The sequence below is a fragment of the Pleurodeles waltl genome, chromosome 2_2 (genome assembly GCF_031143425.1).
Source record: "Pleurodeles waltl isolate 20211129_DDA chromosome 2_2, aPleWal1.hap1.20221129, whole genome shotgun sequence".
In the NCBI taxonomy this organism is placed as follows: domain Eukaryota; kingdom Metazoa; phylum Chordata; class Amphibia; order Caudata; family Salamandridae; genus Pleurodeles; species Pleurodeles waltl.
In genome coordinates this window covers 1,105,303,947-1,105,330,049 of record NC_090439.1, presented here as the reverse complement: position 1 = coordinate 1,105,330,049, position 26,103 = coordinate 1,105,303,947, and the positions used below count along the sequence as shown (strand labels likewise).

The window sequence follows — 26,103 nt, the reverse complement described above, 5'->3', positions numbered from 1 at the left end:
GCTTACCCGACTCCCTGCTAGGCACGATGAGACAGGGCAGGCACCAAGACTCTTTCTAGCTTAGATGCACATGCATCTAAGCTACAAAGGCTTCAGGCATCAGTGTTTTCAGTGAGATTTACAACAGAATATTTAATTTGCCTGAATTATTTAGGTAAAGAAGAGAGAAGTATTACCTCCTATACGCTTCCTTTTGTTACAATGGCAAATGGCTTTCAACTGGTGAATTATATTGAGGTAAAACTTAGTCTAAGACCACTCCAGATCAGCTTCTTCCAGTTCCCGTCAGAAGAACAGAGGGAAGCCGTTCCACCAGGAGCAGAAAGAGGATGCAGACAAACAGAGGGCCAGTCACAGCGGGAGGCAGGATGTCAGGTGTTAAACAGTTGAAGACAACCCCTAGACAGGTAGGGCCAGCTAAATAATGCAAGGCGCTATAGTGCACCACATCTAAGAAAATCAACCTATGTGTTCATTTGCCAGGATCTGGGTCATTCTACAGTGGTGCTCTAATGACACACAAAAGATCCATTGCCATTGTTTGCACCATAACCAATATTGTTCTACAGCGTGAAGCGTAAACCGCCTTCATGAATTCATAGAATTAATAAAGGCACGGTTGCTCCTAAAATCTGGACTCCCCTCAAAGTACGTGCCCCAGTGGTGTCTATACTCTGCATACAGAGTAATCACACGCCCTTTGCACACCCCTTCATGCACAAGACATGCTAGCAACAAGTAGGGGTGTGTTCTCCAGGCCTTCTGCACCACACCAAAGCACTCTATTGATAGGTAATACCATTTCCAACACCTTCTTCTACCATGCATCACAAACAGAGCAGTCACATACTTGTCCAATCAAAAGGTACTTAGGGATAACGTTGAGGGATCGAAAAACACTATACTAATACTACGATGTAATATACCTTATTGCAACATTTTGAATAATGGATTGGAATGACAGCATACTCACGCTGTGCACGATATCTTAGTGCAATAGGTTGTTGAGTACTAGATTGGCAAGACACGTCACCCCAATTTGACAGACCTCTTCAGGTTGTTTGGTACCGGCAGTCTGAAGATGTCATAGCTGCACGAGATGGTGGAAGCTGTAAGGGGTCGGAGGGGACTCCAGTCCTTGAATCTCAACATTTGTGCACCTTGGTGGAAATATTCTAGTAAAGCGAGATCGGAAAGAGTTGCAGCAATGTGTTTTTGAGAGAATCCACTTTGTTGGAGTGGTCATTCCCTGAAGCTTATATAGCTGGCTCACACATGATGCCAAGGTGGGTCTGGGGAATGGAGATTAGGTCCAGAATAATCAATGTTTTGGTTAGACACCTTCATTCTAAGATGGCCAAGTTATGTGTGGGAAAGGGTCACTTAAGACACACCCCTCAAAAACTTCTCAGGGACCAGCAGATGTTTTACCATGATGGGGTCCACCTTTCTGAATTGGGAACTGACTTGTTCATCTACACTGAGCCTTTTCTGCATACCCGTTTGTTTGGGAGTGGGCGAAGGACCCTTAGCACCTGGCTGACCTGATGGCAGGATAGCAGGCCATAGCAAAAAGTAACAGCTGTCCTTTTTCCAGTCACCATTAGGACAGCCCTGAGGTTGGCATGCAGCAAAGGCTAACAGTTCTAACAGCAGTGTAGGACATGGGGCTGTAGCTCTGATATCATGTTATGGTACAGATCGATTAACTTTATGGTTGAGAGAAGCGGGACCACAGGAGGTGTCTGGTTCGGCCGAGGTCAGAGACTGTTCCTCATGGATGCAGGTAACTTCAACACGCATGCAGCAATTGTAGATACTAGAGGAATAGCCTCTGTGTGATTTTGACGCGTTCAGCATTAGGCTCTTTTGAATAGTCATTACGTAATTGTAAATCAAAGGTGTTGCAAAATGATTCGATTATGCCTTGAAAAATTAAGTCAAATATTGTGTATGATTTTCACTTGATGTTGTGTTTTGATTCTTGAATAAACATGACTACTGTGTACCCAAAACGTCAGCTGGTCCTGTCATGTTGTGGAGTCAGTCTGAGTTGGAGGGGGCCCCAGCACTTGTTTACAAATGAGGCACTGATGCACTCTTTGTAACCTGGTTCACAGTTAAGAACAACTTCTTTTGTAACCTCAAGTATCCTGCCTACTCTGTCTACTATCAGCTCATTTCCTTTATTACTGCTAAATACCACACTATATAGAACAAATGTGCCCTTCATGCACAGCTACGTCATTCAATTATTTTTATTATCAGGAGGGATGCTACAAGAAAAAATGATTGAATGCCAGTGCCTCACGTTACGCACGGCAGCTGATGGAATCATAATTTGCTACAGCTTATATACGAAAAAACAAAAGCCAATGTTGGTATTATTTTCATAATAGAAAAATAGATTTTACAAACACCTTGGTGGAAGGTAGACACACTAGAACGGGAATGCAAATACATGAATGCTGGGTGAAAAAACAGGACCGAACTGGTGGAGGGACTGCGAAATAATTAACCCAAAAATAAAGCAATTTGCACGGCAAATTAGTTCCAGAGCTGAGCAAGCCGCAAGACGATCTGTGCTTATCTGGGATTCTTTCAGGCACATTTAACACAAAGCTCTGCCAATAGTGGCCACGCAGGAACCTACCTCGCTGCTGCGAGCTTCCGCGCTTTCCACAGGAGGGTGGGGCTGAGAGAGGCCGCCCCCGCGGACCCGCTGGGGAGGGCAGCAGCGCTCCGCTTCACGATCTTGTAGCGGGTCTTTATCACTCTGGTGCTGGGGGGACTTCGGAAGGCCTGAGGGCTGCAGCCTAGAAATTAAAGTGACAGGCATGAACACTGACACGCGTGTATTAGCACATCTGACATAAAATGCGCGTCAAGGTACATTCCCGCAAGTCTCTAGACAAGGGCACTTTCTGCACCATCTTCCCACAGTAGGAAACTGTACAAAACTGACAATCACACACAAATTTCAGAGGCACAGTACCAAAGTGAGCAGGAATAGAGGTGCGCAAGCCAACAAATTAACACCCGAGCCAGAGCCGAACCAAGGGCCTGGCTTGGGTGTAACAGCTCTCACCAGAGCCAAGCGAGGGACATAACTGGCATTTAAAACCGACAATAGACTTTGTGTAATAATATGATCAAGCCTCTTTAAAATTAAAAAAAATACATGCTTTTTTATGACTACATTGAGTGGCACTTATTAGAAGTGATAGTTTCCAAACATAAACTTAGAAACAATTTGTGCCCCTTTCTTCACAACTTAATGAAGATATCATTAGTGAACCAAGAGGGCAGTCAGTTGTCAAGTGTTCCCCATATGCGGCCTTGGCCGCTAGCTGAAGCAACATTACCGTCCATTAAAACATATAAAAGACAGATTTTTCTAAAGCACACATCTTAAACTGATGTACTTTCAAGGTGCTCTCAAATGTGATGGTGAAAGAAAAGGAGGGACAGTGAAAGAGGTCATTTATGTAGGATCACACAATCTGGCCAAGTAGAGGAGCTGGGATTGATCCCAGGTTTGTTGGTTGTGCAATTCAGCCCTTAGATGAGTGTCACTTTTTCCATCCGGTTTTACATCAAATGTAAACGCTTTTTCTTCAAATATTTGAGTAGTTTCGTCAGTACACAATGCGAAGGAAACCCACGCCTTGCATGTTAAATTAAATTAAAACAAGAACACTTTCCAAACAAATAAAAACAAGAAATGGGTTGAAATAGCGATGACTATTGGTGTCACTATTGTCTTCTCTGTTCCTTAATGATCTACCTGCCCTCTTTTCACAGGCAGAAAAATTCCCACCTAAAGTTTCTTCTCAACCCTTCCACACATTGATGTATGCTGATGATGTGATGATCTTTGACCTAACCAAAACTGGGCTGGAGCTCAATCTTGATATTTTAAACGTATGTGCTAAAGAGAATGTTCTAAAAATGAATGTATCCAAAACAAAAGTTGTTGCATGTAAGGGTAGGAAATGCTGTAAACGTTTTGGGTACCCTAGTAGAATATTTTCGCAAGACCTTGCAAAAAGACATCACTTCACACAATTACAGAGTAAAGCACAGGTCCAAGCCGGTGCCCTTAACACGTTTTATAATGCCATAGGGAAGAGACAGTTTAAGCAATTATGGAGTATGTATAAAACCAAAATGCTATCTGTCTTCTTTTATCGTATGCAGTTGAACACAGTCCCATTAATTAATTGTCTTTTATGAAAAGCCATGAGGGTGATATTCTTTGTAGAATTTGCATGCTCCGGTTAGCTGCTACGGTTCAGGCCTTAAAGCTGGAGTTGAACTTAGGCAGTACATTAGGCCAATCTTTAACCAAAATAATTTGTGAGTGAGTGAGAGCCAGGCACACGGCTTGAGCCAGGCTTAAGCGTTCATTGGCTCACCCGCTCTATGCAGAGGCTTCATTTAGGATTCACATGAGCTTGCAACCCCTATCCCTTATGCTATCACTTGCATCTCTCCTGTTGTAGCATTTTGTCTGCTATGATATTTTTTTCACTCAGAATCTGTTTATTAGATTTTCAACCAATAGTACAGAATCTTAGCATAAAGCTGCATAATATCAGTGTCAATACATAGGCAAGCTCTTAACAGACATTTGTGTTACAGTATTTTCAATCGCTAGGCAGAGAGCGGGTGCAACAAGCTAAGCAGGTGTTGGCCAGACAGACCAAAGAGGAGAGGGACATGTCTAGGGGAGACATCAGGGGACACCATGTGGATTGCATGCAAAGGTATGAGGATAAACCCCTATGACTATGTTGGCTAACATGGGAGCATGAGGGCTAGGCCTGCTAGAAAGTGCATCACTTCCACTGATAGGTGATGGTCGTAGCCATGACAGCATGCCTACAGAAGGACGATCAGGCCCTAGCAGGCCTGGGGAGCAACGAGACCAGCAATGACGAAACGAAAACTAAAGCCAAAGAGAAGAGGAAAGGGGAACCTCCCACTAAGCAGGGGGAAGTGCAGCTCCATTAAGCCTCAAAAAGAAAATATATTGGGGGGAGCGAAGTTGGGATGAGACACTAGGGGAGGGGAAACCATCTCCCCTCCTCTGCCCATCTTTGTCAGGGGCCCCACCCAGTTGCCACGTGAGGCTGTTAGTCAAACAAGTGAAGGGCTGAGAGCCTGGGTGGCCAAACGCAAATGTATTGCTATGCAATTTTTAAGCTATTTACATAGTTTTAAACCAACTGTGTAATTATTGTATCCATTTCCTTCGATTGGACGAAAGTAAATGACTGTGTGATCTAATTTTATATACCAGATAACATCTTTCTGGATGATGCCTAGTTTCGATTCCAACCACACCTTGGGCTTCAGCTGGTGGCAACCTCGCTGGTAGATGATGCTGGACACAGATGACTCAGAGGTGGCTGCTTATTACATCAGTCAGCAGCCTTTAAAACCAATGACCACTTTGTAGTGATGCAATCACTGTGTGGGGCCGGAGTGGGCGGAGTAACCTTTTCGTGCTTACTGTATGTTCACAGCCAATTATAAAACTGAGGCCATTTAGCTAATAGCCAAAAGGATTATACTGGGGAGTACTGCAGGGTACGTCTTCATCCCTGATTCTTTTCAATCTATTCGTATGACTACTTGAAGGTCCGCTTTATGGCTTCCAGGTGACTGTCCATATGTATGAATACTCAGGAGGTAGTTAACCCTAAAGAAACCCAATTCATTTTAAGCAATGGCAATCAAGGGATGGACAGGCCGGCATGGTCACAAATGGAATCTATCTAAATCAGAGACCCTAACTATATCATCAATAGTTAATCTTTCAGCAGCTCCTTAAGGCCATCCTCCCAAAACAGTTGCCCACTCCACGTGGTCAGGAATTTGGGCATCTTAAGGGACTCCAGTTCAGATTTCATCTCCATACTACCTCGTGATGAAATCATGTTCTATTCTCTGTTTTGTAACCACATTTTTCGATTAGGTCCATCAAGCCCTGGATTAAAAGCTCTGTCTCAAATTGCAATATCATATCATATCTGTGGGAGCCCAGGTTGTGGTGCTACTATAAAAGATCATCAAGAGACAAGGACTGAAACTCATTTCACATTTTAGGAATGCTCTCCCTATGGTCTGAAGACTAGGATTTCTGGTCAAATCTTTATACGTGTCTATACTCATACAAGTTAATTAAATTTCTTGTCAGTAAAGTTACAAGGGAACTCCATGCAATCGGAGACACCATCCAATCAGTCTAGTTTTCTTCTATAAACCACTGAAATCTAGAACTGGTGTCTTAAAGTAGCAGTTGAGGTCATTCAGGAATACAAATCCCAGCACACAATAGGTAAGAAAATGAGTGCTCTGGACTGGACGGGTGGCCAATGCATTTGTCCCGTCAAGACTGGAGTTTTGTAACTTCGCTCCTCAAGAGAGAGCAGCATGGGTAGACTACAGGCAATCCAGAATGTCACTGAGTCTTATCTCTGGAATGTGAGTGTTTCCATGTACCTTAAATAGCTTTACTGGTTACCAGCGTAAAGGCCAGTCCAATTTAAAATTTTAATACACAGCAGATAACATTTATAATATTCATAGGCCTTCCTTTCTGAATGAAACCTAGTACATTATGTTCCCTGCTATCCGCTACAACCTCAAATCCCCACTCTCAATTCATTCCAAAGAGGAAAACAAAAAGATTGGCAGCAGAGACCTCAGGCTCACAGGCATGGGAGTTCTGGAACAGCATTCCGTGAGTCATTCGTTCTGAGCCAGCCTCGCTCAAAATCAAGAAAAGAATGAAAAGATGGTGATTTTGCTGTCCTCTACAATGTAGTTTGCTGCTAGTTTATTTTGTTTATCTTTCATTATACTGCAGGATGGGTTTAGTAATAAGGATTACACTTTAGTCTCACCTAGGAAGCACCAAGAAACCCCTAATGGATGTCATGCTTTATCAATAAACTTAACAATAATAAAATCACCAGGCCTTAATACAATAATAAGGTCATATAATATTTCTTCTTTTGGTGTTAGGTACGTGATGATGGTAACTGATGATGATGAGGGGAACTGCACTACGGATCCTCAACTCGCTTACACACTCAACACAGAAAGGGCTTTAGACAGAAGAGAAATTAATGTGTGTTTTACAAAACAGCCACAATTTAACCTACTATGACCAAAGCGAAACAAAAAAGGTTGCGCTCCACAACTGTAAATGTCCGACTGGTTAACTGTGCTGGATTCAGAGTGGACACCCTTTCATAACATCATGGTTTGGTGACCTGGCCTGAAAAACACATACCACGCCTGCAGCTGTGTTTAGTATCACAAATGGACAATACTGTCACTTGGCTTTTGTGAAATCAATCCACCCAACACAGATGCAATGGCCCACTGTGTCTTTTCATTTCAAATATGTTATCATGGGTAGTTTTAAAATGTTGGATAATAGGGTCGAATTAAAGATTTTGAACTAAAAGTGCCTTAATTTGTAGGCTTTATAAAGAGTTTGTACTAAAAGTGTCTTAATCTGTAGGTTTTAATAGACTGCAGTTATCATTAATTTGCCTTAACCTGAGGAGAGTCACCGGTGACAACGGGTACGTCAAAGAAAATAAATAAAAAATGGTTATAAAAAAAAAACAACTAGAATAACAAACAATATTCCCTTTTGTGTATAAAGATCGTGCCACACCCTTCACCTGTAACCCTGGATTTTCAGCCACAAATTGCTATTTACTAAAGCATGAACATTCTTAATTTAAAAAGGCAATAAACACAAATATATATGACAGTTTATATGCATAAACTCTATCATATCAAAATATTAAATATTCATTTAAAAATATTCATTTATTCTTATATCGAACAAACATATGATCGATAACACATTTAAATTTACGTCCAGATCATTAAAAAACGTGTGATCTATCAATATTTCTTACGGCACAATGTATACACTACAATCATGAAAACAATCTATCGATGTATATAAAATTCAAATAAAAAAATGAAGTTAAAATCAATAAATCTGTCGATGAGGCGTTTCAATGGCTTTCAAGTCGGTTTACACTACCTTCATCTGCATGTCCTGATAAAGGTGGTGTAAACCAACTTGAAAACCACCGACAAGACAAGAACGAAAGGTGTGGCGCGATATATACACAAAAGGGAACCTTGTTTGTTGTTCGGGTTATCATTAATTTAATAATAAAACTTTGGAAATTATCTGCCAATCAGAAGGTTCATAATTGGTAAAATACTTACAATCACTGAAAATAAGAGTAATAAGCACCAGATGTGTTTACCGTGCTTCATATGAACTAAAATCACACTGAGGGCAGAAGCTTATGAGATATACTGAAGGTACCTCTACTCCTGGGATCTGTAATGGTCCCTGAGGATACTGGGGCGATATCCCCATCTGCAGAGACAGACTTTTAAACCTACAGAGGAAGAGAAGGCTTTGCCATATGTGTCCTACTGAACAAATGCCTCCTAATACCTCAATCACAACTGCATTGTTCTGTAGCAGTACTTTAGAGTGTGCGTCTCATATACTTCTTGACTACCTGGTACCAACGTAATTTCCCAGCTGTTTTAATCAAACTTGAATACCAATGCAGAGGATCTCGAATTAACTTCCAGTGAGGGGATATGTGTGTCGCCTTGTCTTGCATCACATACTGGTACTTCAACCACAATTCTACCTGAGGTGACAGCTTAGAAATACTTTGAGCAGAAACTTATCTCATAACTTTTCAATTTCAACAAACAAATCACGATGCTTTGAAACGGTAAATGTGGATATATTAGAAGTAAATAACATCCTATTAGCCTAAGTGTGATGCAAATACATATTTTTGTCTCACTTCAAGTTAAAAAAAACTCTATCTTTTTATCACTGCACTTCTCATAGATCTGCCTTTCCTCAGTGTTCCACAGTGCGTGTAATTCAAAGCATACTTTTCCTCAAAATACTTAGAAATACTTAGTAGAGGAAGCATCAGTCAAAGATTTTAAGGACATGATTAAAAGTGCTTCCTAAAATGCCAACACATGTGAAAACCACTGCTTTCAAAGGTGTCAGAATAATAACAGTGTCATAAAATCCCTCAGTTGGATTTTTCGCTGATAAATGTAAATTCAAATCTGCAGAAATGTACTGGGTGAAAATGAGGTAAGCACCAATGTAAGCACGTTATGTCCCATTTTAAGGGCAAAACTAGCTCACAATTGACAAAATGTATCACAACCAAAAAATAATGATCCCCAGGGTATCGTTATTTATCAGGTGTGATAAACAACTATGCAATTATATAGAACTCGTAGTTGAGGCCCAGTAGTTATTTAGATTATAAACGAACAACAGAAGGATCAGAAACCCCCAAACCCATTTCAAAAGAGAAGCAGGTCATCAGGTCACCATTTTAAGTGTGGAGAAGGAAACAACTCATGTAATGAACGGCCTGTCAAACAGGTCTGTATGGTTACTTTTATGAAAGATGTACCGAGCTTAGAACTCACAAATGGTTATCAGAGCTTATTAAGATTTCAAGCAAATTATAGTTCTGGCCAATGCAAGACCTCTTTATAGGTTGTGAACAAGGACAAGGCTGATTTGAATACAAATGTTCCCTCTCTGCAAAGTCCATTGAGAAAATAAATAATGGAGTGGAATGTGACCAAGACTATTTATCGTTGGCTGAGATTAATTGAAGCACTTCATTAATTTTTTATTTTCTCAAGTTTCTCTACAGGTCCATCAAGCCCTGGATTAGAAAGCTCTGACTCAGACCGAAATAGCATATCTGTGGGAGCCCAGGTTGTGGTGCTACTACAACAATAATCGAAAGACAAGGACTAAAACTCTCCTTTCGGATTTTAGGAATGCTCTCCCTACTGTCTGATGACTAGGATTTCTTGTCAAATCTTTATAGATGTATATACTCATACATCTTAATTACATTTCTTGCCAGTAAAGTTACAAGAGAACTCCCTGCAATCAGAGACACCATAACATTAAGTCCAGTTTTCTTCTATAAACCACTGAAAGCTAGAACTGCTCTCTTAAAGTACCAGTTGAGGTCATTCATGAATACAAATCCCAGCACACAATATGTAAGCGAATGAAGGCTCTGGACAGGAGCACACTGGTTTCCTTCTTCATTCCCCTTTTCCATACCTGCCAACAGCCCTAAATGGGAGGAGTCTCTTCAAATTCCACGTTTTCTGGTAACTGTCGTAACTTTTAAATTTCTCTAAAATACATTTCATAAAACAAAAATGTGAAATATTAATTTACACTTAAGATATTAAGCCTAACATGCTGCACCTCTCTAGAGCTCTCTAAAGCGCAAGACTCTCTACACCACTCTCTAGTCCTACCATTATATCACTACCTCTCTAGGCGCTCTCTAAACCTCAACTGTCTCTCACCACTCTCCAGTCTTACCTTACATCTTTTATACCGTTCTCGACGATCTGTAAACTTCAACTCTCTCTCCACTGCTCTCTAGCCTTACCTTACATCTTTTATACTCCTGTAGACGTTCTTTAAACCTCGACCCCTCCACCACTCTCTAGCCTTACCTTTACATCTTTTGTACCCCTCTAGATGCTCCCTAAACCGCGACTCTCTCTCTCCACCCTCTCTCGCCTTACCTTTATATCACTATTTTTCTAGACGCTCACCAAACCTCAACTCTCTCTCTCCACCACTCTCTAGTCTTACCTTTACATCTCACTAGATACTCTCCAAGCCTCAACTCTCTCTCTCCACCACTCTCTAGTCTTACCTTTACATCTCACTAGATACTCTCCAAGCCTCAACTCTCTCTCTCCACCACTCTCTAGTCTTACATTTACATCTCACTAGATACTCTCCAAGCCTCAACTCTCTCTCTCCACCACTCTCTAGTCTTACATTTACATCTCACTAGATACTCTCCAAGCCTCAACTCTCTCTCTCCACCACTCTCTAGTCTTACCTTTACATCTCACTAGATACTCTCCAAGCCTCAACTCTCTCTCTCCACCACTCTCTAGTCTTACATTTACATCTCACTAGATACTCTCCAAGCCTCAACTCTCTCTCTCTCCACCACTCTCTAGTCTTACCTTTACATCTCACTAGATACTCTCCAAGCCTCAACTCTCTCTCTCTCCACTACTCTCTAGTCTTACCTTTACATCTCACTAGATACTCTCCAAGCCTCAACTCTCTCTCTCCACCACTCTCTAGTCTTACCTTTACATCTTTTACACCTCTCTGGATACTCTCCAAGCCTCAACTCTCTCTCTCTCCACCACTCTCTAGTCTTACCTTTACATCTCACTAGATACTCTCCAAGCCTCAACTCTCTCTCTCCACCACTCTCTAGTCTTACCTTTACATCTCACTAGATACTCTCCAAGCCTCAACTCTCTCTCTCCACCACTCTCTAGTCTTACATTTACATCTCACTAGATACTCTCCAAGCCTCAACTCTCTCTCTCTCCACCACTCTCTAGTCTTACCTTTACATCTCACTAGATACTCTCCAAGCCTCAACTCTCTCTCTCTCCACTACTCTCTAGTCTTACCTTTACATCTCACTAGATACTCTCCAAGCCTCAACTCTCTCTCTCCACCACTCTCTAGTCTTACCTTTACATCTTTTACACCTCTCTGGATACTCTCCAAGCCTCAACTCTCTCTCTCTCCACCACTCTCTAGTCTTACCTTTACATCTCACTAGATACTCTCCAAGCCTCAACTCTCTCTCTCCACCACTCTCTAGTCTTACATTTACATCTCACTAGATACTCTCCAAGCCTCAACTCTCTCTCTCTCCACTACTCTCTAGTCTTACCTTTACATCGCTACATCTCTAGATGCTCTCTAAACCTCGACCCTTTCTCCACCACTCTCCAGTCTTACCTTTTATGCCCCTCTAGAGGCTCTCTACACTTCAACTCTTTTTCCACCACTCTCTAGCCTTACCTTTACATCTTTTATATCTCTTTAGATGCTCTCTAAACCTCAACTCTCTCCACCATTCCCAAGTCTTACCTTTACATCTTTTATACCTCTCCAGACGCTCTCGAAACCTCAAATTTCTCTCCAAACTTAGCTTTATATCGGTACCTCTCTAGACACTCTGTAAACCTCAGCTCTCACCAGCAGGCCCGCCTCTAGTGTCTGTCTCATCTCACAGGTTTGTTTACAGGCTGTGGGTGATGGTTGTTTTTAGGCAATGAATGGGAATCTGAACCCCCTGTTGGAGCCGGAGGAGCCTGGACTGTGACTAGGCTGAAAACTTCAAGAAAACGCCGAGGGCGGCCTTACACACCATCCGATGTGAGTATCGGGATGGCTTGAGTACAGTTCTGAGTGAAGGATGCAACCAAATCATCCTCCATGAGCGAGGGCCAGAGCTTACTGTGCTTTTTGTTGGTGGCTTAACATGAAGAGTAAAATGAAAGTGGTGAGTTTGTGCAGAGTAACTCTCACTGTGACCACCGTATTGCTCGCACGTTGCATGAACATAACTTGCAACACATACTTTTGATTGTTTTACAAGTGCGCCACAAGCTCATTAAGTGTTTCAGGCTTTCTCCGGAAGGTAGTTGGTGAGTATCAGACCATTTTCATTTAATTATTTTAGGTTTTTTTGATGCACTGAGTAGGCTGATAATGTGCTGCATGGCTAAACACTTATAGAGTCTCAAAGGCAAGACCTATTGGGTGTGCTGATGCTTGTTTAATTTTTCCATGGGGCACATCCATATATGCTCCCTTCGCTCCTTCTCCCTCACGTATCCACCCTTTCCTCTAGTCTTTAGTACCACACCCTTCTTGTGTTCATTTTTGTAACATTGGCAAGAACCTGTGTTGTATTTGCTGTATTCTGTTGAAATCTTTGCCCTCTTCACCACTTTCTGCAGTTCAGCAATTAAAAAACACAGTTTCAGGTTCACCTTGGCAAACTGCAACTCAATTCACACTGAACTAAAAACAAAAGGATGTGTTTATCAATTGTTTTCCTTTCTGATTGTCTTTTGTTTTTTAGGTCTGGTTAAAGAGCACAGATGTCGCCATACCTTATGTGATCAACAAGCGGAGAAGCTTTCAGAAGCTCTGTTGAGAGGGGGTCAGGCTCCACACACGTCACTTTTTTCAATACAGCATTTGATTGGGCAGAGAGTGTGTGCTTCCACTGAGAGCTTGTATTACATTTTTTGCCATAGGGAAAAGCTTTTGCTTAATAAAGCAGCACTGAGTTTGTAATGGCAGCAAGCCAATGATCAAGGCTGTAGGCGTTATCTGTTTGTTATGAAAAGCTATGATAAAGACAGTAAACTTTCCATATTTGTTTTGAAAAACCAGAGTTAATGTCAATATGCATTTAAGGGTAGACTGTTATTACTGTTTTAAAGCTTGCGGAGAAGTATTTTATACATGGGATGTCACAGATTACAAAAGTAGGCAATGGTTTCGATCCTGGTTAACCACTGAGTGGGACAGAAGATTAGCACTGTGGTAATCCTTGTTATACCCTTTTAGGAGCGATAATATTTTGCCTTGCAAAATGTAGTTTTGTACTCATTTTAACTTTTGCGACTGTATACTTGATTGTTACCTTGTGGGAAAGCTTACACTCAATACAGTAGGACTACAGTAGGAATAAATTGGTTACTGTGAAATGTCAATGAGAAAGATTATAGTCCTGATTACTTTACCAGGAAAAGTTTATCCAGTGCTGTAGGTATGATCTGATTATTATGAAAAGTTTGGGCAAAGGAAGTAGGCCTGATCAATTTATTATAAAAAAAATGTTAAATACAGTAAGGCCTGTAAGGATGTAGTTTTATTGCACCTCCTGAAAGCCTACATATCTGTTTTATTACATGAAAGCTCACGATTTACCTAAAGACAAGGCTTTAGGTGCTGAGTAATCCCTTTGATAAACCGCAGGGGGAGACATTTGAACTTTAATATACACATACACATGCTTACATAGACTTAGAAGGGCTTTGGGCCAGCCCTCTTCTGCCACTGGTCTATATGAGTGAGCACATCTGCCTGAAAATGCTGACAAACACCTAACACCAGCCAAGATCATAAACGTTGTCAATGGTGACTAGCTGTTTAAGATAAATGAGAAAAAACAATAAGCACCCACTTTTCCTTCTCCTGAATGCACTTCCCCGCATCTTTTCACTCCACCACCCCTAAACACACAATTTATGCACCCACCTGTAAACACTACCTTTTATTTTACTTCGCCTTGTCGATATTTTGACAACTGTGTACCTCCTTCACACACATTGTACAGAATCACAATTGCAACTGGATTACATGGCCATTGCTCTGTGTGCTCTGCAGAGAGGCCAAAGATTGGATGCTCATGTATTCTGAACATCTTTTTGACCCACTGATAGGCACTGTGAGAAACTGGCACTGCCTTCAGCCTCAGCTCCAGAGCTCTCAGTTCAAAGTATGCACTATAAAAGGCCAAAATGCTACACGAAAAAAATACAGAAATACAACACCCTATGAATGACTTACTTAACCTTGTATTCCCTAAGACTGTTAAACATGTGAAATATAGACAGGTGCTAAATTGCTTACATGGATTACCTTAATGTTTTTTACATTCATTGTTCGGACAGCGATCAGTGTTTTTGCCAGCAAAGTTAAGAACATAAATACAGGATCCAGAGTGACCCGTTCCAATGTCCGGTTTTAAATGCTACCATTTCTGAGGACTAGAGGGACCAGGCTCACTTAAAGCTCTGGAGATGGTCAGCAGTTGCTAAGTTTAACTTTATCATTGCAAGCATATTCCGGCCACGCATATACTGTTTAGTTTATGCTCGTGTTTTACTGCAGTTGTGTTATGAGGTGAATGCAAGACTGAGTCAGTGGCTAGATGAATAGATGCATGATTGAAAGGATAAGTGACAGCATGAATGTATAATAACTTATTGAGTGCCTAAACATATCAATGACTTAAGAGGCACTTTCATTTAGAAGCAAAACCTATTGGTATTGGCAATGCTTGTAATTTGTCCTTGTTGAATGCAAACCTTAGCAATGCTATATACCTCAGTGTAGCTTATTTTATTTCCTTTTTCAGTGTATTATGTTTTTTTCTGCAGGCCTCCTCTGCTGCAAGCAGTAGTGAGGCATAGTGCTCTCTTCTTTAGCAGCTGCCACCGAATCATTCTATTGTCCTTTTGAGGCCCCTTTAGTAAAGGCTGGAAATTGTCTTTTTTCCTGAATTCCACTACCTTGAACTTCTCGGTCACAGTTTACAATGAACTATGTTAAGACATACAGAAACACAAGCGAGAAGAACAACAAGCATTTGCAATGCAATGGGTCTTGCGTTTGTTAAAGTTATTAGCATTGTAAATTCCTAACTGGACTTATGGACTTTTCTTGCCACATAAATTAAAAATTAAAAGTAAAACAGTTGACAAAAGCACTCGGTTTTACATATATAAACTTGCTTTTGTATACCGCTTCATCCTTCAGTTCTGCCATTTCTAAGCACTGCAGATAACAGATGTTACTATTATCAAATAAACAGTACCCCAGAAAAGCAGCCTCCTAGCTAAAGAAAAAGCCCAATTTAGGGGGCTTATAAATCCCTGGTTATTTAGATAATAGTGAGCCAGCTGGAGTTTAATTCCGGTTTGGTGCAGACATAAAAACAAAAGTAAATAATAATTTCAGAGGAGCAAAATAAAAACACGCAGAATCAGTGACTGTATTATTATACAATTCGATTTGAATAAAAGAATGTTACTTGGAGTTGTGTCCCACAAACTTAGCATCTTGAAACTGCACAGATGTTAATGACTACTCCCCAAATCCCAGAATTGTTTTCAGCTCAGGAATGTGTCCTGAGACGCGACTGTTTTCTAGTCAATGTGAGAAAAAAGGAACAGCGTTTCAAGAAGTAAATGTAAAACACAGAGAAGGCTGAGTGAGCAGAGCCACTCTTTTTAGTGTGCGCCTCGTCCAGGAATTACGGCACGTAGGAACGTGCCTGGCTCTGCAATGGGGCTGCCTGCTCGGACCCTTTAACTCTGTCCTGCAAAGGAATCGGCCAATCACCTGTGATTAAGTCAAACAGGCAACTCCAGTGATGAATTACGCTGACCTGCAAGATCAAGCTGCGTAAAAAACAGATACAACAATGCCTTTGGAGAGCATATTAGCAAACTCAAGAAAATCTTGTGAATTTCTGGGTACATAAACGTCTTCATGGCTTTATAATCGTTTGATTTCTGGCTCATCGAGCACAGAGTGTGTACTGATTCCTGCAGGCTCAGAAATACTGCATGCCAGATTGATATCAGATTGTATGAACTTCCTATTCCTGAATGGTGAAGGTCACGTGGGAGACAGTTTCGTCCCAAAGGAACTTTCATGGAGCAGGTAAGGCTGAACTGCACAAAAGATGGAAAGAATCGGAGATTTTGGTATACCACCAGCCTATTGGGGCAGACTGGCATATACACACGTGGTAAATACCATCCGTAGCAGGGGTACCCTGAAGAGAACTATAGGGGTGCATGAAGATGCCAGGATCTACAGTAACAGCTACCAGATGTAGCATCTCACATCTCACTATACAGCGATGCGATGGGAATCAAGGGCAGCGTTAATGTTTCTCTGCTCTCTTACATCGAGTGGACTTGGATGTGGCCTACAGTATGCTAAATAAGGGGCCGATGTTTACAAGTGCCCCGTCACAGAATAATACTTCTAAAAAAGAGTTAGAGCTATTAGCATTGTAAACTCCTAACCAGACTTTTCTTGCCACATAAATTGAAAAAAAACTTGAGCACAATTGCGCTGTGTAAAACTCAGCGCAATCGCACTGCATAGGAAATAAAAAGATAAAGTAGTCCAGAAACCATGTTGAAAACATGGAGCCTCATATGTTTTCAGTAGTTGGTCGGTGCGCTTGAGGAGGCTAAACACCAGAAAAGGCATGACGTAGACATGCCTTCCTCAAATAAAATCAAGCGATTTTTAAAAGGCAAGCCCATGAACCAACTAAATTGGTGGGTGTGGTTAAAAGCGCACAGAGAGATTACAACAGGGACACAGCACTTGCGCGCTCGACCCTAAAGAGGATGGCAACAGCAAGGAACCCTCTTTGTTTCTGGCTAGAAAAAACAGACAATCATTCAAGGCAAACCCTATGTAACTCATCATCATAAATTAGCAGACAGATTAGGCAGCGATGTTTGTCTTATAAGGAAAACAAAAACAGGAGCACTGAATCTTCAGGGCGTCTTTAAGACCCAGCAGCAGATTGCAAGCCTGCTCTTCAGAAAGTCTGGTGTCCTGTGGTAGAACGCCGAGTATCCTCTGGGATATGATACGATACTGCTATGCTAAGTACTTATAAAGCACAGGAATACCCAGAGGGGTCTTGGAGCTGCAACTGTTTAAAAGGTCAGGAGCAAGCCCTTACTGATAAACAAATAACTAGGTTTTTAAAACTGCGGTGAAGCGCTCAAGCTTTGGTGAAGTACTCAAGGAACGGCCAAATTAGGGCCACATCTGACCACCTCTACCCAGATAGAACGATCAATGCTCGAAACATGTGACTAAATGCATTCGGCAGCAGATGCAGCCTGTTTCCAAGTGCAAGCTCAGGTATACAGCCGTTCCCCAGGATCCAAAAACATGGACACAGAAGCTTGGATCAATGGCTGACAGTTGGAAGATGAAACAAGTGTGTGGATTCCAAGAGAACGCCAATTGTACACAAACCTTTACTGCAGCTGCAATCTACAACCAAATACTGACCAACAGAAGGCCACTGAGGGCGACTAAGACACCTTCATATCATACTAAGGCCTCAGTCAAAATAAACACCCAGGTTGGGCCATTAAGACTCAGAAAGAGCTCATGGGTCACTGATTAGTGGGCATTCAACCATAAACAACTAAAGGTTCAGCTTCCACCATGAGCCCGCAGGCTTTATTTTCATGTTGTGTGGAATGAGCATCACCCACTCCTCCATGTAACTGGTAATAAACCAACACATATGCACTCCCTTCTCCGAGTTCAGCATGGGAAGTCTATGTCCAAGCACCACTCCCACAGGTCTGTGGATAGAGCCCCTGGGCGACATACTGCAGCACTCCAACACACCCACTGACTAGACCGGGTGACAACCCTCCCCTTTTAACACTCCACAACTGCCAGATGAGTTCTGCTGGGCGGAGATGCAGTCCATTGTGGCCTGGACTTACTGCTATTGCTCTAATCATTTTCCAGCACGCTACAATATTAATTGACTACCACTTTTACTTATCGGCTTGAACCCATTCTCCTGAATTTTTCATGGAATCGAGGTCTCACTCCCTAACAGCAAGCAATTGTTTTTTTTCCTGCTTTAAGAACTGAATTTAATTGTTCGACTTTTATGACATAAAGAGCAATAACTAGAGATCATTTAAGCTGACATTACATGCTGAGACTGAACCTTCTGCTTTATAACTAATTTTAAGAACCCACTGTCGTTTCTCTGAAAGATACCGCAATAAAAACAATGGCACGGTGGAGAGAAAAGGGGTGACTGTGCAGCTTTTCAAGCTGCTGGGTGGGAGGCAGAGGGAGCCGAGATCTAGACATAAAGTATATATCTCCAGCTATAATACTCTCAACAATTTATGAAGAAGAACACACCATAGAGAGAGCGGGAGAGAGAGATGATTGAGAAGAGCAAATAAGTGGATCGACAGATAACCTAGAGAAAACTGTGACAAAAGTGGATACAAGAAGAAATAGGAAAGAGGGGGAAGATAAAAATATGAGAGAGATATGACAGAAGGAGAGAAGGAGGAGATGAGAGAGTTGTGCAACTCAGACTTAATACACCTAAGCAAAGCAGCAGAAGATCACAAAAACTTAGAAAGAAAAGTTACCAAAGCAGAAGAGATTAAAAATACTTTTTTTAATATCTCTAGAGATAGACTAGTGAATTAAAAAAAATGTGCAAAAGCGTATTTTTAAAATAAAAACAGGTGGGGAAAGCAACATGGGGCAGAAGTAACACAAGGCAGAGAAAATCAAGCTGACGAGTAAGAGGGCAACGTAGAGGATGGCGAGAAAGCAAACGGGCGGCAGAGAGAGCAACATGGAGCTGGGAAGGTAAGAAGCACACAGGCAAGAAAGCAATGTGGGGAGGCAGCATACGAGGGCGAACGCGGCACAGAGGGGACCAGGGACAGGCACTGTGGTAAGAAAGAGCAACACAGACCGCAGATGTGGAATCAGCACACCAGGGAGACAGCGAAAAAACACATGCACTTTCTTGGAGTGCTTATGACAAAAGAAAATGAGTTCCATAAAAGTGAAGTAAATTGGCAATGCTCCAGTACCAAGAGAAGATGGACAAAGAAAGCAATAAATAAGAAGCAGGGAAATTACAGTGACAATATAGCAAGCCAATGGTAAGCAGTGGGTGGACTACAAGCCCATCTATGTTCTTAGTAAGCCCAAAATATGTCTTTCGCAACCAGTAGTCTTGACATAAAAATGAACTACTTAGAACCAATATTGAAGACAAAGGTCCGTATTACGAGGCTAGTGGTCCTAGGGCCGCCAGCTCTGCAGTGGAGGTCGGACCGCTGCAATTGTGGAAGTCTGACCGCCACATTACAACCCTGGCAGGTGGACCAGCCAGGAGACCGCCATTCCTGCCAGGAACATTGGGTCCAATGTACAACATGATTTTGCAGTTGCTAAAGGTGAATTCCAATGTACCATTCCTATTTTGCGAGCTGGCATACAAATACTGACTCTCACAATGAGGATTGCAACTCGCAATTAGGGAGGGATGTTCCAAGGGCGTCTTTTCCTAATTGCGAGTCGCAGTGGCATGTACGATTGTTTTGTGACCACAATTGCGGTCACAAAACAATTGCAGTTACCACCAGTTTCAAATTAGAGGTAACCCATTCGCAAACGGCAAGGGGTCCCTTCAGGACCGCTTCCTCTTTGTTAATGGAAGTGAAAATATTTTTTCAGAGCAGGTAGTGGTCCCACGGACCACTGCCTACTCTGAAAAAATGAAAAGAAAACCTTTCATTTTATTGTTTGAATGCAGGGCTGCCTTTTAAAAAAATGCTTTATTTAAAAAAAAAATCATAGACATGGTGGTCTGCTGTCCCCAGCAGGCCACCAACCCTGTGAGCGCAGCCATTCCTAATGGGGTCGCAAATTGCGACCTACCTCATGAATATTGATGAGGTAGATCATTTGCGACCTCATTGGGAATCGCAAACAGTGTCATTGACACTGTAGTACATTTGGTTATGCGACTCGCAAATGAATTGCAAATTGCGTGTAGCAAAACACACCATCGTACATCTGGCCCATTGTCCCTGACGGGGTGACGGCGGTCAGAGTTGTAACCAGCCAGGGCAGCAATGAACTCAGAGCCGCCTGGCTGATTACAGCCCCACTTTCTGCCAGCCTTTATAATGGTGGGGACCCCGCATGAAAAGACTTACGGAAAGCCAGTGCCGCGGGCCACAGGTGGCCATGGAATGGGCAGTGCAGGGCCCCCCCGCCCAACACCATCGGAATGTGCACAGTGCAAATTCTGAGGGTGCTGGAATGCTAGGATATTGGCCTTGGCTCCCTTAAAGGAGCCGAAGTCAATATCCTAGCACTGTTTCCACCGGTCAGCCTGGCGGGAACACATATTAAAATGATCCTGCTGGTCAGCCCGCTGCTTGACAGGTCCCACTGTCAAAAACTAATGTGTTTGCTGTGGCTTAGTTGCAGCTTCAAAGGTTTCAAGAGCCATCAATGGATCCAGGAGGGGGGCCGTGCAGCCCCCTATAACAAGAAGTAGCCCCCGGGAGGTGGTGATCCCCAAGGGGTCCGAAATGGACCCCCATCACTATTTTTTTTAAATCTATGGTCTGGTGAGGTGGTGATCCCCAGGGAAGCAGGGGGCCATGCGTTCCCCCTGCACTAAATACTAATAAAGCAACGGTGGTCCTTGGGGTTGGGGAAGGGGCCAGGTGCCCAACCTTATTTATTTTATACAGCCCCAGGGAGGTGGCGATCCCCAGGGCGGCAGGGGGTGCTGGATGGCCTCCCTGCATCTTAGTTAATTGAAACTTGAAACCTCGGGGAGTTGGCAGACCCCGGTCTGAGGTAAGGCGGACAGGCCTCCCCCACGCCTAAAAATAATTTAGCCTCGGGGAAGTGGTGCTCCTTGGGGCGCGCTCTGCATTAAAAAAAAAAGAATGCCTCCGGGATGTGGCCCACTCAGAGGGGTTTATTAACACAAAGCGTGGGAGCCCGCGCTTCGTTTAAAAAAAAAAAAACATTCCTCAGATCTGCATATCCCCCGCGTATCCGGCTGAAATTAAAAAAAAAAATGCTTTTAGCCCTGGGACGGCCCCTCTGGATCCCCACCATCAGAGCTAAGGGGTCAGGGCGCCTGTACCCGGGCCCCTTTTCTTTTTTTTTTTACATTTTTTCTGGGACTCAGCTATCGAGTCCCAAGATGGCCGCAAACACTTCCTGGCTGAAGTGCTGACAGCCAATCAGATCTCTGCACAAGATCGGGAAGGGTTGCAAATCCTTGATGTCCCTATAGATACAAATTAGTTTCCTCTTCATTTCTCAAAAACTACTGAATGGATTCACACCAAAACACAAACAGGTCATTTTCTGGACCAGGTCCTACCTTTCTGCTAAATTTGGTGTAATTCCATCCAGTAGTTTAAGCACTATTGCTGTTCAAAATCCCTATGGAAAAATGAATAGGGAAAACATGTTTTGGGACCAAACCCCCCCCCCCCACAAGATGGATCACCCTGAAACTTTCAAGAAAGCAGCTGACGTGACTGACAAATATTTTTGGAAAGTATCATGAAGATTTGTCAAGCGGCGCCAAAGATATAGGCAAGTAAATAACACTTTTTATATAGAAACTAGGTCCTAACTATAACTCCATAACTACCTAGTGGCGACTGTCACTAGGATGGGGGGATATATATATATATATATATATATATATATATATATATATATATATCCCAGAGGTCCTCTGTTGTTTTCCAGTGAATTATTGTTCCTTATTTTTTTTATGTAAACAAAGATTTTATTACCATTCCTAACAATGTCACTTTATCTTTCGTGTTTTGCAGTCTATTTATATATTTTTTGCAATCACACTCAAATTCGAGCTTACACCCAAACCCGCCAAGCATCCTACAGCCATTTCCCCCCACTTTTGCTGTGCACAATAGGGGGGCTAGCTATAGGGTCAGGCTCCAAGCCATTTGCCCAACCCTGAAGTGGCTGGCCAAGGCTACCCCCCTAAACACAGCACATGGACTTCTGTAGTACGCATGGGGAGTTGGCTGCACTCCCCACCCAAATGCCTAACCCACATTTCTTTTTATAATTACCTCACATATATAACTCATGACATATTCTATGTCATCAAAGATATCATTGAAACAAAGCAAATTACTTTTTAAAAGATCTTTTGATTTGAAACATGGCAAGCATCAGGAAAGCATGCAGAACATACACCATCATGAAGTGACCCAGCATCAGTAGGAGTATCAAACCATTAAACAAAATTCCTGTTCCTCCCTTCCCACCCCCTGTGTCATCCATCATGGCATTTAGATTAGAGAGACTAGAGAATGCTACATTGGAGCAATTTGGAATGAGGGGAGCATAAGGATTTCCTTGGTAATCATTCCATATCCCCCAGGTTTTCACCCATTTTCGAGGGCAGCCCCAACTTTCCCTTGTCACCTTCTCAGCCAACATACACCAATCCATGTCTCGTTTCCAGTCTCCCATTTGTGGTGTTTACGCCACGCCCCCCAGTCACGCTATGTTGTGTTTGGCTATTGCCATTCCCAAGGTCATCCAGGTTTTCTCCATGCAGTTTAGATCACCAACATCCCAGATGTTCCCTTAACACAAATGTGGCAGAGGTTCCCATGCCACTCTCACAAAGATATGAAATTACATAATTTATGAAAACACTGTATAGTGGGGGAGTTAGTTACTTTAGGGCATGAGTTATGGTTACTTGAGATAACTATAAATCGTGAATTTCAGTGGTTGTGTTAATTTAAAATGGTATGTTTTAATTGACATTTTCACCTAACTATAATGTATTTTTAAACTTTGGTCTCAGGGATTATATATGTATATATTCACTTAAAAAAACAAAAGGTTGCAGGGACATTATAGTTAGTTTCAGATTTTACACACGCAAAACCATAGAAATTCAGCTGTTATTTCAAGTAACTATAACTCCCGCCCCGACACGCAGTTTTCTCATCAATAATTTTACTGCAAATGTTACAGATATTATCAATAATGTTATAGATGTCATCAGTGATGTAATATCTGAGGTAGTTAGCGGTGCAGGTGAGGGCTATAACTACCTACTGGTTCGCGCCAGTAGGAAATATATATATATATATCTCCGATAGCCAGTAGGTAGTTGTAGTCAGCACCTAGTTTCCATAGGAAAAGCATGTTTTGTTTTGCCTATAGCTTTGGCACAGTTTAAAGAATCTTAAAAAAAAATTTAAAGCTAGTCTGCCACTCACTTCAGCTATTGTGTGGAAAATTTCAGGGTGATTCGTCAAGCAGGGGCCGAGGAAAAAGGGGGGGGCTCAAAAAGTGTTTTCCCCATGCAATTCCACATAGGGATTTAGACACAACTACAGCCAGAACCACTGAACGGAATCGCACCAAATTTGGCAGAAAGCTAGATCTTCGTCCTGAAAGCTATTTGGTGTAAACATGTTCAGTAGTTTCAGAGATATGAAAAGAAAAGGAAATATAGATATCTAGGGACGCGGCTCTTCCGTGGATCTGACAGATCTTAATACTGAGAAGCCCAAAATGTGAATAAATGAGCGGACACAGCCTCTCATTTATTTTTCACTACTCCTTCAAGGAGTGCTCCATAATGCCCTGCGACGGATATTTACATATTTTATGTTTTTGGTGTTGTCCCTAGAAGGGGCATAGGCACTACCATTTTTTTTATGTTGTGGGAGACTGCAGGGAATAATCAGCCTCTCCCCTAAAAAAACACATCTCAGACTATTTACATTCACATTTTTTCACCCACAAAATATAATGATAAAATCTATGTAAAAAGAGTCACGATATGTTTTTTAAAACAACTTTATTAAACTTTTTTTTTCCTAATCAATATTGATAAACATTGTATTGTGTGAAATAATGAAACACATATTTGATTAAACTTATTGGTGATTTTTAGAGAAGATTATAGTTCTTCTTTGTATATGTTTATGTGTGCACCACCCTGATAAAGCCAATAGGCTCACTTTTTATATTTTGGTGCTGCAGAAGGCCATGCATGGCGTAGGGTTGGCTGCTTGGACAGTAGGCTCTGCAGCCAACTGCGCCGCACGCACAGGGCATGGGTGCCTGCTGGGAGTTGGCTTGCCCGTTGGGGGTAGTTGAATGCATGGCCTGGCCACATGGACGTGCGCTGTGGGGGCACTGACTATGTACGGTAATAAAATATTACTTTACATTAAAAAAAAAAAAAAAAAAAGAATATCACTGTAGAAAGATTCAACTCCAAACTTTCTTTCAGGGTGAAGGAATACATGGTTTTAAACTGCCTGGATACCACTGGGTACTGAATTTCAAACTGAACACAAGAGGCCTTGCCTCCAGATCTCATGTGAACCCAATATACTTTTAAAATGAGATTATGCTAACAAAAGGGTTTGTAGCACAGGATACAAACAGTTTGTTTAGGAAGGCTGAGAGGGCAATAAAGAGCAGCATGGCTGTGGTTTCACTGCCAAACTGAGTGACCTTAACGGGGAAAGGAATGCCAAGAGTGAGTCCTGTTATCCGTGTGTTATACAAACCAAATCTGCATTTCATCAATGAAGCCAAAGCCAATATGGGGTTGATTGTGTTTAACAGGGAAGTTAACTTGCAGGTTTTGGTCATGAAATTATTTTCATGTAGTTGAACCCCTTTCTGTAAAGGCTCACACAAACTAAAAATTCTCGTATTTAATATTACCCAGAAACTTTTAAAGCTGTTACAAAAAACTGAAGAATTTCCATCCATCACTGTTCTGCACCAGCACACATAAATGCAGAGGCAACTACAAAGATGACATTAAATTAAGCTTAATACAAAATGCCCCCTTTTACAAACCCTTGATATTCTGAATAACACATTCTTCTCAAAATGGAAAGTGTAAGCTGTACTCAATCAGAACTTTCGAAACTAATGAGGAATTTTGCAGGGCAGGCCTGCAAACTGCTCTAACCCCCAAGCATGAACCACTGAGGAAATACCCAAGAATATCTGCATTGTTTTGAGTTCAGTTTGACACACACAACCCGCTGCTAGTTACGCCACAGCACATTTGACATCCAACCTATCTTTGATAAATGTCAAAGCAAAGTTTAACAAGGGAGGAAGATCTGGATTATATTAAAGGTGCAATCTAGTGTATAGAAAAGAGCAATCCTTTTTACCCAGTACTGTATTTGTAACATTCACCAACAATAACCATCCTAGAATGTTGCTTCGTTTGATGACATCTGCTGGGGTTTTGTCCCATCACTGACTGTATGGCTTCTTTAAGGGCAATAAAGACGTAGGGTCAGCATTAGAAGTTTGCTCTCCTACAATTTTTAGAAACTCAACAGCACATCCAGTAATCTCAAATCTCCGTAAGGTTACTCTAAGAACAACTTTCTTTAAACCAAGTTGAGATGACTAGCTCTAGAAGTGTCTCTAATATCTCTTATCCAGGTAATGTACTGGAAAGGGACATTATTTCCAAAATTCCACCATTCCTGGATCAAATTCAAGTAGGATTCACATTTCCAAGAAGGAAACACAATCATTGTAAGCACACGATAAGAGATGGACCAGGTTAATACTATCGCTGTGAACCTCTTACATTGATCCGCAGCCCCTGGCATGGCTGTTCCTTCTCCCTTAATTGATGAAGGGGCATAGCTCTAGAATGGTGTAAATATTTTCTTTCAGATGTATCTCTCACCTTTCAGATC

The 26,103-nt window shown here is 41.9% G+C and overlaps 1 protein-coding gene across 2 annotated transcripts in view; it reads right to left on the bottom strand.

Moving 5' to 3' along the window:
- Positions 1 to 26,103, bottom strand: part of ZC3H3 (zinc finger CCCH-type containing 3) — a 1,347,955-nt gene that overhangs the window by 953,595 nt on the left and 368,257 nt on the right. For both annotated transcript variants that reach the window (XM_069220898.1, XM_069220897.1), the window contains exon 4: positions 2,654 to 2,816. In XM_069220898.1, the coding sequence (XP_069076999.1) occupies positions 2,654 to 2,816 (163 nt within the window). The remainder of the gene's footprint in view (positions 1 to 2,653; positions 2,817 to 26,103) is intronic.